Source organism: Myotis brandtii, unplaced genomic scaffold (genome assembly GCF_000412655.1).
Source record: "Myotis brandtii unplaced genomic scaffold, ASM41265v1 scaffold1233, whole genome shotgun sequence".
Lineage (NCBI taxonomy): Eukaryota > Metazoa > Chordata > Mammalia > Chiroptera > Vespertilionidae > Myotis > Myotis brandtii.
The window spans coordinates 92,745-105,028 of NW_005354304.1; the positions used below are offsets into that span (position 1 = coordinate 92,745).

Consider the following 12,284-nt stretch of genomic DNA (forward strand, 5'->3'; position numbering starts at 1 on the left):
GAGTACAGTCCTGAAGAGCAGTCTCCTGGAGGGGAGAAGGGGAAGGGGGACAGGGCGGGGCGCACTGGTGTCCTGGGCTCCAGCATGAGCCTCGGGGCCTCCGGGAGCTCCCTGCTGGGGCCCTGGGGTCCCCTCTCCCTGGGGGGCTCCCTTATGTTTACTCCTGTGGTCCCTGTGGGGCCCTGCGCTGGCTGAGCCCAGCTTCCACCAGAATCGCCACCAGGATCAGCAACACCACGCCCGCCAGGCCCAAGCGGATGCTGTTCTCCACCCTGTAATCCCGGGAGGCGGGGCCTGGAAGCAGAGGGCAGGGGTCACTGACAGGTGGACACGAGCCGGCCACATCGTGACCTCTGAGGCAGGAGCCCCGTGCCCACGTGAGCCCGAGGAGGGGACACCCCAGACTGAGGCCCCCCCTCCCTAGCCCAGAATCTGGATGGGGGAGCGGAGGGCTCCAGGGGCTCCTGTGAAGGTGGTGGGGTAAGTAAGCACTGAGCCCAACTTCCTTTCTGTCTGACACACTCATCTGGTCCTTCCGCTCCCACAGCGCCCTCACCTGGCCTCTTTCTCTGCACCTCTCAGTAGAGAGGACCCACCAACACGCCCTAGAAAGGGCACTGGGAGTCAGAGGAAACCAGGTGACACCCTCTCTGTTTCCACTTGTCTGCAGGGCTGGTCACCCCTCAAAACGTCCCGCCACCCTCCATACATTAGCACAGGGCAGCTGGTCCTGGTCCATGGACACACAGCGTGGGAGCGCCCTGACCTGGCCACAGGGTCACAGGGCCTGGACTCTGAGCTCACCTCACCCGGCCACTGTGCCACCCACAGTCCCCCGGGGCACGGAGGGTCACAGGGTCAGGATGAACTAGTGGACACCTCAGGCCTGGTGGATGGGGGCCACCACAGGGCATGTGCTCCCACCCATGGATGTCTGAGTCACAGCAGGATGTAGAGAGAGGAGAGAGAAGACACTCAGATTTAAAGGAAGAATTTTCCCTCCCTCCCTTCCTCTCCATGTCCTTGCTGGACTCTGACTCCAGTTCATCTCAGGGTCTGACCAAACCCGGCCAGGGGCAGCCTCATCTCCCTCCCTCATTTCCTCCCTCGCTCCCTCCCTTTCTCTCCATGTCCTTGCTGGACCCTGACTCCAGTTCATCTTAGGGTCTGACCACACCAGGCCAGGGGCAGCCTCACCCAGCCCAGCAGGACAGCTCTGTGTCCCCTTGATCCAGGGCTCAGGGTCCAGGCCTTCGTGGTGTCCACATGGGACCAGACTCCAGGGCTCTGAGCCAGGGGTGAAGGCCGAGGGCCATGTGTGCAGAGGGAGGAGAGCCCCATGGCTGGGGGTGAGCAGGAGGACAGGGAGCCCAAGGTCAGACACTGGCTGGGACCAACCTGAGGGCGGAGTGGAGACGTCCTCCTCTGTCACCTTCAGCTCTAGGGGCTCACTGTACTCAGACCAGAAATATACTTGTTCATAGAGGCAGCGGTAATTCCCGGCAGTGTCTTCACTCACCGCGAGGATGTGGAATCTGGCCTCTGTTGCCTGTGAACCATCTTGAGACACACTTTTCTGATCATGATATGCATCTCTTCCATCCTTCTCCAAGATGAAGTACTCAGCCCAAGCTGGGCCCCGGCACACGAAGGTCACAGGCCGTCCCCGGGAGATCACAAGGCCTGGCTCGGCCCTGAGAGAGGGTTTGGGCAGGGCCCCTGGGAGGAAGCAGAGCAGGATCTCAGGCTCCATCATGAGGAAATCTCCAACCTCACACCTTCCTTGTAAGAGTACAGCTCAGTGGTGCTTAGCAAACTCACAGAGCTGTGCAACCCTCACCACAGCCCAAATCTACACCATGTGCACCATCCCTTTCCCAAGAGATCACCCATCTACCCCCTCTAGGGACTGAGATCTCATCTCTCCAATGACTTCTCCACGTGACACAAGTTCTGGTGACATCGTGGGCTTTCTCAGGAGGACATGGGAGGTGTCAGAGCATCTGGGTCCCCCGGCATGTCTCCTCCCCACAGCCACTCTTTAGGGGGGCAGACCGGGCTTAGAGGGAGGCAGAGGGTGAGGATGAGCTTGTCACTCGTGGGGACAGGGACGCTGGAGTTTGAGATGGTGGCCTGGCCGGAACTGCAGGTGGTTGGGGGACTGTGGGGTCTAATAAGGCTTCAGTGCCCCATGGGAAGTCTAGTGGGGGTGGGGGTGGACACCAGCCTAGACCTGCACACAGGACCCCAGAATCCTGGGCACGTCCTCTGAGCAGCACTCACTCAGCTTCCCTCTGCATTTCCCACCTTCCTCTCAGTCCATTCCCACCTCCTTGTTATTGAGGCTCCTAAAACCCCAAGTGTCTAAACTGGGCTGGGCAGGGAGAGAGAGGGCTCTAGCCCTGAAACAGGAAGAAGGCATCCAAGTTACTCAATCCCCATAGAGGCAGAGGTGGCCGAGCCCCAGCACTCATTCCCTCCTTCCTTCAGCCACAGCTCAGCTCCCATCTCTCCCTTTACAGACGCCTCCTTGTGCCACTGGCTCCACAAATAGGAGAAACACAGGAGGGTCCCTGCCTTCTTGGGGGAAGGGTAGAGGGAGCACAGGGTGAGGGGGGGGGGAGTGTGCAAACCAAAGCCACGCGCTATGATACTCGCCCAGGCTGGGAGAGGACTCTAAGGAAAATCAATATTTTGCCTGAACATGAAACTTCTGTGAAAAACTAAATAAAAAAGGCAAACTCACCCTCCTGCATGTGGATCACTTGGCCCAGGCAGAGCCCTGCAAGGGAAGCCCCAGTGAGACAAGCGCCCTCCTGCTCTCGCATTCATCTTAAATGGGGTCAAGGACTGCATCTCCCACCACCTCCAACCCCCCTGGTCAGCATGGCTCCCATGCAGTAGCTCCCTCCCCTACAGCAGGTTTCAGACAAGTTCCCAGGAGGCCTCCCCACCAGAGTACCCCTCTGGTCGTGTTTGTGTCTGACCTGTCCCCCTCCCAGTGTCTAGAACAGCCTGGGACCCTCCACTGAAGCTGGGGCCCAGGTGACACAAAGAAAGCAGGGCCAGCAGGCTGAGTGGGCTCCCAGGGACTGGGCAGAGGTGGTGCCTGGGTGCCCTGACAATTCTGCCCCTCTCCCCTGTGGCACTACCCCCTGCATTCTGACTCACCCAGGCCCAGGAGGGTGGTGGGATGGGAGTACATACTGGCAGCCTCTCAACTGCTTCTCTGCCCTTGTGCCCGGTGAGGCAAGCCCAGGCCCGGTCGTTCAGGAAGTGTGCAGGGGCCAGGTCAGGGGCTCATTTCTGTGGTCTCTCAGGAAGGGAGTGTGACTGTACCCAGACCCTTGTTCCCCTATTTGGAGAACCTGAAAGGCTGTGGTTTCCGGGAGGCATTGCTAGTGAGATGTTTCCTAATCAGGGAGAGGCAATGCCCAGATGAAAGCCACATAGAAATAATTCATCATTGACAGACACAGAAGACAGAAGGATGAATGGATGACATATAGATACTCAGAAATATAGAAATACAGTAACACAGATACACAAACAGATATTGTCATAGGTAGATACATAGATGCATAGATGGATATCAAGATAGTCACATAGACACTTAGAGACATAGATACATACACAGATACTAACATACATAGATATATAGACACTTAGACACATAGAGTTGAATTGATACTTAGTTACATAGATAGATGGATACATAGTTACACAGATAGATAGATGCATAGACAATTAGATTGATACGTAGTTACGTAGATAGTTAAATAGATACAATGATAGATAATGAGCTACATAGAAAGGTAGACAGATTATACATGCAGGGAAACTTAACGGCTTGTCATCTGGCCCTCACAGGCAGACTGTCCCAAACACACATGTCCTTATGCAAATGCTTCAGTTTCTCACCTGAAAACATGAAACCATAAAACACTTCTCACACCTCCAGGTTATTCCTGGGAGAGCACAGAGCTGAGGGGGACACTGAAAGGATTCAGCCTTCCCCCTCATGCTCTGCAGGGCAGGAGGCAACCAGCTCAGGCTTGATATCCATGTCTCTGGGGCCCTCTGGGCCCTGTTGTGCCTCATCAGCATGGTTAAGGGTGAAGGATTGAAGAAAACACAGACAAGAGAATACAGCTGGGGCTCGGTTGATCTCCCTTGCCTGGATGAGGATGCAAAAGACCCAGCATGCAAGCTGATACTTTCTTTTATAGTAAGATTAAAACAACGGTAGATTAACATGTATACAAATGTTCTTGTTTTGGCAACACTTGCTGCAACTCCCACAGCCCATTAGCTACTTAGGAAGGAATTAGAGAGGGCTACAAGGTCAGGCTTAATTATGCTAAGAGAGCTCTGCCCTACAAGCTGGGACTTGTTTGTGGCCCTACCACAGGTCAGCGCAAAGCTTGACCTTAGAGCCGCTTCCTACATCTCCCCCTTTTTTGTTTTTAAACTACTACAATAAACGTAAACTTGAACATAACTCTGGCTATTAAAACAATAACAAAACAATGCCAATGCAACACAGCAATAAGAGAGAAATCAAACTACAGACAACCGGTTTCGGCAACTCTGGCTATTAAAACAATAACAAAACAATGCCAATGCAACACAGCAATAAGAGAGAAATCAAACTACAGACATATTAACATTTTCAGCTACAAAATGAAAGTTATCTACTCAGAATCCTCAGATTTGGCCATGCATGAATTTACAGAAAACTGGCAGCTCACCAAAGCTCGTCAGCACCTTGGTCCCTTGCATAGCTTTCATTTCCGTCTCTCACATTGCTATCATCGGGTCAACGACCAGTCTTTTCACCAAAGGGACAAGGAGCCTCTCTGGGTCTCCTGTACCTCCTCCAGCTGCCAGTGCAGCTTCTCCATCTCCTTGATGAGGAGGCCCCACAGCTGATGCAGGTTGGCGAGCCTCTGGGGGATGGTCTCCCATTCAGGCTTCTGCTGTCAGTGACGATGCTCTGGCTCCACTCAAAGATGCTGATGCCGTCGATATGAAGATGCTGTCTATGCGAGGCTGGTGCTTTTGGATTTCCATCTGGAGGGTCAGATTTTTCTTTATACTCCTAAGATTTGGAAGGTCTTATCTTCCCATGTTTTACACCAAGCTGCTACTAAAATTGGCTCCTTTCCTTAATTTTTGCTTTCTGCACGTGCTTCACTGGATCATCCTTTCACCTTGCAATTGTAGTTCCACCATACACAGGCCCCACGTTGGGCACCACATGTGCCACGCCAGTATGGACAAGGGTGAACCTGAAGAGGGGCGGTGAAGGATTGAAGAAAAGACAGACAAGAGAATACAGCTGGGGCTATGTGGATCTCCCCTGCCTGGATGAGGACACAAAAGACCCAGCCTGCAGGCCGATGCTTTATTTTATAGTCTGATTAAAAGAAGGGTAGATTAACATGTATACAAATGTTCTTGTTTTGGCAACACTTGATGCACCTTCCACAGCCCATTAATTACTCAGGAAAGAATTAAGGAGGGCTACAAGGTCAGGCTTAATTATGCTAGGAGAACTCTGTCCTCCAAGCTGGGACTTGTTTGTGGCCCTGCCACAGGGCAGTTTAAAGCTTAACCATAGAACCGCTCCCTACATCAAGCATCATAACCCACGTGGATTCTCTTGTCCTTGAACAACAGCAGGGCTGACTGTGAATCTTGGGCTCCTGTGTGAGCCTCTGGGCCCTCGGGGCCCTGCAGCCCCCTATCTCTGGGGAGCTCCTTTGTCTTTACTCCTGTGGTCCCTGTGGGGACCTGCGCTGGCTGAGCCCAGCTTCCACCAGAATCACCACCAGGATCAGCAAGACCACGCCTGCCAGGCCCAAGCGGATGCTGTTCTCCACCTTGTAATCCCGGGAGGCGGGGCCTGGAAGCAGAGGGCAGGAGTCACTGACAAGTGGCCAGATCATGACCTATGAGGCAAGAGCCAACTAACCAGGTTAGCCCGAGGAGGGACAACCCACGCTGAGGTGTGGGGGACACCCGGGTGCGGGTGCGGAGGTCTCCAGGGGCTCCTTCGAAGGGGGTGAAGGCAGCACTGAGCCCAAGTTCCACTCTTCTGTGCTACTCATCTGGGCTTTCATCGCCAACAGCGCCCACACCTGGCCTCTTTCTCTGCACCTCCCAGTAGAGAGGATGTCCCCCACATGCCCCAAAATGGGCTCAGGGAGATGAGGATACTGGGGTGGCACCCTCTCTGCTTCCACTTGTCTGAGGTGCTTGCCACCCATCAGAATGTCCCACCACCCTCCCTACATTAGCACAGAGCAGCTGGTCCTGGTCCATGGACCCACAGGTTGGGTGACCCCTGACCTGGCCACAGGGTCACAGGGACTGAACTCTGAGCTCACCTCACTCAGCCACTGTCCCACCCACCGTCCCCCAGGGCAGGGAGGGTCACAGGGTCAGGATCAACTGGATGGGCACCCCCAGGTCTGGTGGGTGGGGGCCACCCCTGGGCATGTGCTCTCAGCCATGGGATATCTGAGTCACAGCAGGATGAAGAGAGGAGAGAGGAGACACTGATTTAAAGGAAGAATTTTCCCTCCTTTCTTTCCTCTCCATGTCCTTGCTGGACCCTCATTTCACCTCAGGGTCTGACCACACCTGGGCAGGGGCAGCCTCATCCAAAAATGCCAAAGCACATCTCAGCCCTGGTCAGAGACCACATGCACCATGGAAATTCCCCAAGGAGGGTGGAACCCAGGGGACACATTGCTTGGGCCCCAAGAGCCTCGCCAGTAGAAAGGGCAGAGCACCAACATCGTGAGGGGAAGGACTCAGGGCCCCTTGAAGAGGTCTGTTACCACCTGGTGGCTGGAAGCCCTGGCCCCAACCAGCCCAGCAGGACAGCTCTGTGTCCCTTCTGATGCAGGGTTCAGGATCCAGGCCACCTTGGTGTACAGACCAGACCTCAGGGCCCATGCCAGGGTTGACAACCAAGGGTCATGTGTATAGAGGGAGGGGAGCTACATGGCTGGGGGTGAGCAGGAGAGCAGGGTGCCCAAGGAAAGAGACCGGGCTGGGACAGGGTACAGGGCCCTGGGACCCACCTGAGGGCGGAGTGGAGCCATCCTCCTCTGTCACCTGCAGCTGCAGGGGCTCACTGAGCTCAGACGAGCTGGACTGGGTAAGACAGAAGCAGCGATAACGCCCAGCAGTTTCTTCACTCACCACGGGGATGATGAATCTGGTCTCTGTCCCCTGTGAGCCATCTTGAGGCACACTGTCCTCATAATGGTGTATACGTCTTCCATCCTTCACCAGGTGGCATACCTTAGCCTCAGCTGAGCCCTGGCACACGAGGGCCACAGGCCGTCCCCGGGAGATCACAGGGCCTGGCTCGGCCCTGAGGGAGGGTTTGGGCAGGGGCCCTGGGAGGAAGCAGAGCAGGATCTCAGGCTCCATCATGAGGAAATTGCCACACCTCACACCTCACACCTCCCTGGTTTTAAGTGTGTATGTCAATGATTCTTACCAAACTTGCAGAGTTGTGCTACCACAACCACAGCCCAAATCTAGACCATTTGCACCATCCCTTCGTCAAGAGACCATCCCTCTGCCCCCTTGAGGGGATTGAGTACTCATCCCTCCACTGACTTCCCCACGTGACACAAGTTCTGGTGACATCATGGACTTTTTCAGGGGAACATGGGAGGAGTCAGAGCAGCCTGGGGCCCTGGGCAGGTCCCCCTCCTCATGGCCACTCTCTAAGGGGACAGACAGGGCTGGGAGGGAAGCAGAAGGAGAGGTGATTCATGGGGACAGGGATGCTAGAGTGGGAGATGGTGGGTATGACCTGGCTGGGTCTGAAGGCAGCAGAGGGAGATTGTGGAGACCAATGGGGGCTGCAGGGCTCCATGGGAAGTCTAATGGGTTTGGGGGTACAGTTCCAGCCCAGACTTGTGCACAGAACCCGAGTAGCTGAGAACCCCTAACTCCAGGGCACGTCCTCTGAGCAGCACTCACTCAGGTTCCCTCTGCATTTCCCACCTTTCTCTCAACCCATTTCCTCTTCCTGGTGATTGAGGCTCCTGAAACCCCAAGTGTCTAAAGTGGGCTGGGGAGGGGAGGAGAGGGCTCTAGCCCCGAAGCAGGAAGAAGGCATCCAAGTTACCCAATTCCCACAGAGGCAGGAGCTGGCTGAGCCCCAGCACTCATTCCCTCATTCCTTCAACCACAGCTTAGCTTCCATTGCTTCCTTTACAGATGCCTCCTTGTGCCACTGGCTCCACAGTCTCCTAAGACAGTGAGGATCACAGGGTCAGGATCAACTGGTGGACACCCCCAGGCCTCAATATTGGGGGCCAACTCAGGGCTTGTGCTCCTCCTACTCAGGGCTTATACTCCACTATTGAGATGGCTTAGTCATAGAGAGATCAAGAGGAAAGAGGAGACCATCGGTGTTGAAGGAAGAATTTTCCGTCTCTCCCTCCCTCCCTCTCGATGTCCTTGCTGGACCCTCAGTGCATCTCAGGGTCTGACCACACCTGGCCAGGGGCAGCCTCATCCAAAAATGCCCCAAAGAACGACCCAGCCCTGGTCAGGGACCCATGGAGCACGGGACTTGCCCGTGAAGGGTGGACCCCAGGGGAAACATTGCCTGGGCTCCACAGGGCCTGGCCAGGGGAAAGGGCAGGGCATCACAATACTGAGGGGAAGGACTCAGGCCCCTTGAAGGTGTCTGTCCCCACCTGGTGGCTGGAAGCTCAGGCCCCACCCAGCCCAGCAGGACAGCTCTGTGTCCCCTCTGATGCTGGGATCAGGATCCAGGCGACCTTGGTGTTCAGATGGGACCAGCCTCCAGGGCCCTGAGCCAGAGGTGAAGGCTGAGGGTCATGTGTGCAGAGGGAGGGGAGCCCCAGGGATGGGGGTGAGCAGGAGGGCAGGGAGCCCAAGGACAGAGAAGCAGCTGGAACAGGGTGCAGGGCCTTGGGACCAACCTGAGGACAGAGTGGAGTCCTCCTCTGTCACCTGCAGCTGCAGGGGCTCACTGCGCTCAGACAAGCCGAACTGGGTGAGACAGAAGCAGCGGTAACTCCCCGCAGTGTCTTCACTCACCACAGGGAAGAAGAATCTGGCCTCTGTCCCCTGTGAGCCATCTAGTGGCACACTGTCCTGATAATGGTGTACACGTCTTCCATCCTTCTCCAGGAGACATACCTTAGCCTCAGCTGGGCCCCGGCACACAAAGGTCACAGGCCGTTTCCAGGGGACTACAGGGCCTGGATCAGCCCTGAGGGAGGGCTTGGGCAGGACCCCTGGGAGGAAGCAGAGCAGGATCTCAGGCTCCATCATGAGGAAATCTCCACACCTTACACCTCCCGTGCCTTGTGCGTGCAGCTCTATGGTTCTTAGCAAATTTGCAGATCTGTGCAACCCTCACCACAGCCCAATTCTACACCATTCACACCATCCCTTCTCCAACAGACCACCCCTTCCCCTCCAGGAAACTGAATTCTCATCACTCCAATGACTTCTTCATGTGACACAAGTTCTGGTGACATCGTGGGCTTTTCTCAGGGGACACAGGAGGTGTCAGAGCAGCCTGGGGCCCTGGGCATGTCTCCCTCCCCACAGTCACTCTCTAGGGGGACAGACGGGGCTGGGTGTGAGGCAGAGGGTGAGGATGAGCAGGTCACTCGGGGGACAGGGACGCTGGTGTGGAGAGGATGGAAATGACCTGGCCGGGTCTGAAAGCAGCTGGGGAAGGTTGTGGGGACCAATGGGGGCTGCAGGGCCCCATGGGAAGTCTAATTTGTTTTGGGGTGGACACCAGCCCAGACCTGCTCACAGGACCCCAGTGGGTGAGGACCCCCGACTCCTGAGCTTGTCCTCTGTGCAGCACTCACTCAGGTTCCCTCTGCATTTACCACCTTCCTCTCAGCCCATTTCCACTTCCTTGTGACTGAGGCTCCTGAAACCCCAAGTGTCTAAACTGGGCTGGGCAGGGGAAGAGAGGGCTCTAGCCCTTAAACAGGAAGAAGGCATCCAAGTTACTCAATCCCTGATGGAGACAGAGCTGACCGAGCCCCAGCACTCATTCCCTCCTTCCTTCAGCCACAGCTCAGCTCCCATCTCTCCCTTTACAGACGCCTCCTTGTGCCACTGGCTCCACAAATAGGAGAAACACAGGAGGGTCCCTGCCTTCTTGGGGGAAGGGTAGAGTAAGCACAGGGCTGAGGAGGGAGTGTGCAAACCACATCCACACGCTCTGATACTCTTCCGGTGTTGACTGTGGGAGGCTCAGGGCGAGGGGGGCAGACCTGACCTCTCATCAGAGGCAGAGTGGGGAGGCCCTGAGCTGAGATCAAAGGGTCAGGTGGGAATGAGCCCAGCCCAGCACAGGAGCCCTCAGCCTGGGAGGAGGCCGTGGTATATCAGGAAAATAGTGTTTGTAAAAGTGAAAGACAGGATGGATTTCTGAATATAACTTAGCCAGAGGGCCTCAGGACAGAGAGATCCAGAAAAACAGAGAGGCTCAGGGCTCATTCCAGGTGAAGATACACAAGGAGAGGACTCTAAGGAAAATCAATATTTTGCCTGAACATGAAACTTGTGTGGAAAACTAAATAAAAAAAGGCAAACTCACCCTCCTGCATGTGGATCACCTGGCCCAGGCAGAGTCCTGCAAGGGAAGCCCCAGTGAGACAAGTGCCCTCCTGCTCTTGCGGTGACATTAAATGGAGTCAAGGACTGCATCTCCCACCACCTCCAACCCCCCTGGTCACCATGGCTTCCATGGGGTAGCTCCCTCCCCTGTAACGGGTTTCAGACAAGTTCCAAGGAGGCCTCCCCACCAGAGGACCCCCCTGGCCGTGTTTGTGTCTGACCTGTACTCCTCCCAGTGTCTAGAACAGCCTGGGACCCTCCCCTGGAGCTGGGGCCCAGGTGACACAAAGGAAGCAGGGCCTGCAGGTTGAGTGGGCTCCCAGGCACTGGGTGGAGGTGGGGCCTGGGCGCCCCCCACAGTCCCGCCCCTCTGCTCTGTGGCCCTCCCCCCTGCATTCTGACTCACCCAAGCCCAGGAGGGTGGTGGGATGGGGGTACATACTGGCAACCTCTCAACTGCTTCTCTGCCCTGGTGCCCGGTGAGGCAAGCCCAGGCCCGGTCGGTCAGGAAGTGTGCTGGGGCCAGGTCACAAGCTCATATCCGTGGTCTGTCAGGAAGGGAGTGTGGCTGCTCCCAGACTCTCGTTCCCCTATTTGGAGAACCTGAGAGGCCGTAGTTTCCGGGAGGCATTGCTAGTGAGATGTTTCCTAATCAGGGAGAGGCAGTGCCCAGATGAAAGCCACATTGAAGTAATTCATTATTGACAGACACAGAAGACAGAAGGATGGATGAATGACATATAGATGCTCAGAAATATAGAAATACAGTAACACAGACACACAAACAGATATTGTCATAGGTAGATACATAGATGCATAGATGGATATCAAGATAGTCACATAGACACTTAGAGACATAGATACATACACAGATACTAACATACATAGATATATAGACACTTAGACACATAGAGTTGAATTGATACTTAGTTACATAGATAGATGGATACATAGTTACACAGATAGATACATAGATAATTAGATTGATACATAGTTACATAGATAGTTAAATAGATACAATGATAGATAATGAGATACATAGAAAGGTAGACAGATTATACAGGCAGGGAAACTTAATGGCTTGTCATCTGGCCCTCACAGGCAGACTGTCCCCAAACACACATGTCCTTATGCAAATGCTTCAGTTTCTCACCTGCAAACATGAAACCATAAAACTCTTCTCACACCTCCAGGTTAATCCTGGGGGAGCACAGAACTGAGGGGGACACTGAAAGGACTCAGCCTGCCCCCACATGCTCTGCAGGGCAGGAGGCACCCAGCTTAGGCTTGATATCCATATCTCTGGGCCCCTCTGGGCCGTGTTGTGCCTCATCAGCATGGCTAAGGGTGAACCTGAGGAGGGACGGTGAAAGATTGAAGAAAACACAGTCAAGAGAATAAGCTGGGGCTCAGTTGATCTCCCTTGCCTGGATGAGGATGCAAAAGACCCAGCATGCAAGCTGATACTTTATTTTATAGTCAGATTAAATCAACGGTAGATTAACATGTATACAAATGTTCTTGTTTTGGCAACACTTGCTGCAACTCCCACAGCCCATTAGCTACTTAGGAAGGAATTAGAGAGGGCTACAAGGTCAGGCTTAATTATGCTAAGAGAGCTCTGCCCTACA

General features: G+C 54.7%; 1 protein-coding gene across 1 annotated transcript in view; it reads right to left on the bottom strand.

Annotated features, from left to right (window-relative positions):
• Positions 1 to 12,284, bottom strand: part of LOC102239142 (immunoglobulin superfamily member 1-like) — an 18,246-nt gene continuing 5,962 nt past the window's right edge. The window contains exons 2-5 of the mRNA XM_014533944.1: positions 8,985 to 9,302; positions 7,095 to 7,415; positions 1,399 to 1,719; positions 1 to 294 (exon numbers count right to left, since the gene is read on the bottom strand). Of these exons, the coding sequence (XP_014389430.1) occupies positions 158 to 294; positions 1,399 to 1,719; positions 7,095 to 7,415; positions 8,985 to 9,302 (1,097 nt within the window). The 3' untranslated portion in view covers positions 1 to 157. The remainder of the gene's footprint in view (positions 295 to 1,398; positions 1,720 to 7,094; positions 7,416 to 8,984; positions 9,303 to 12,284) is intronic.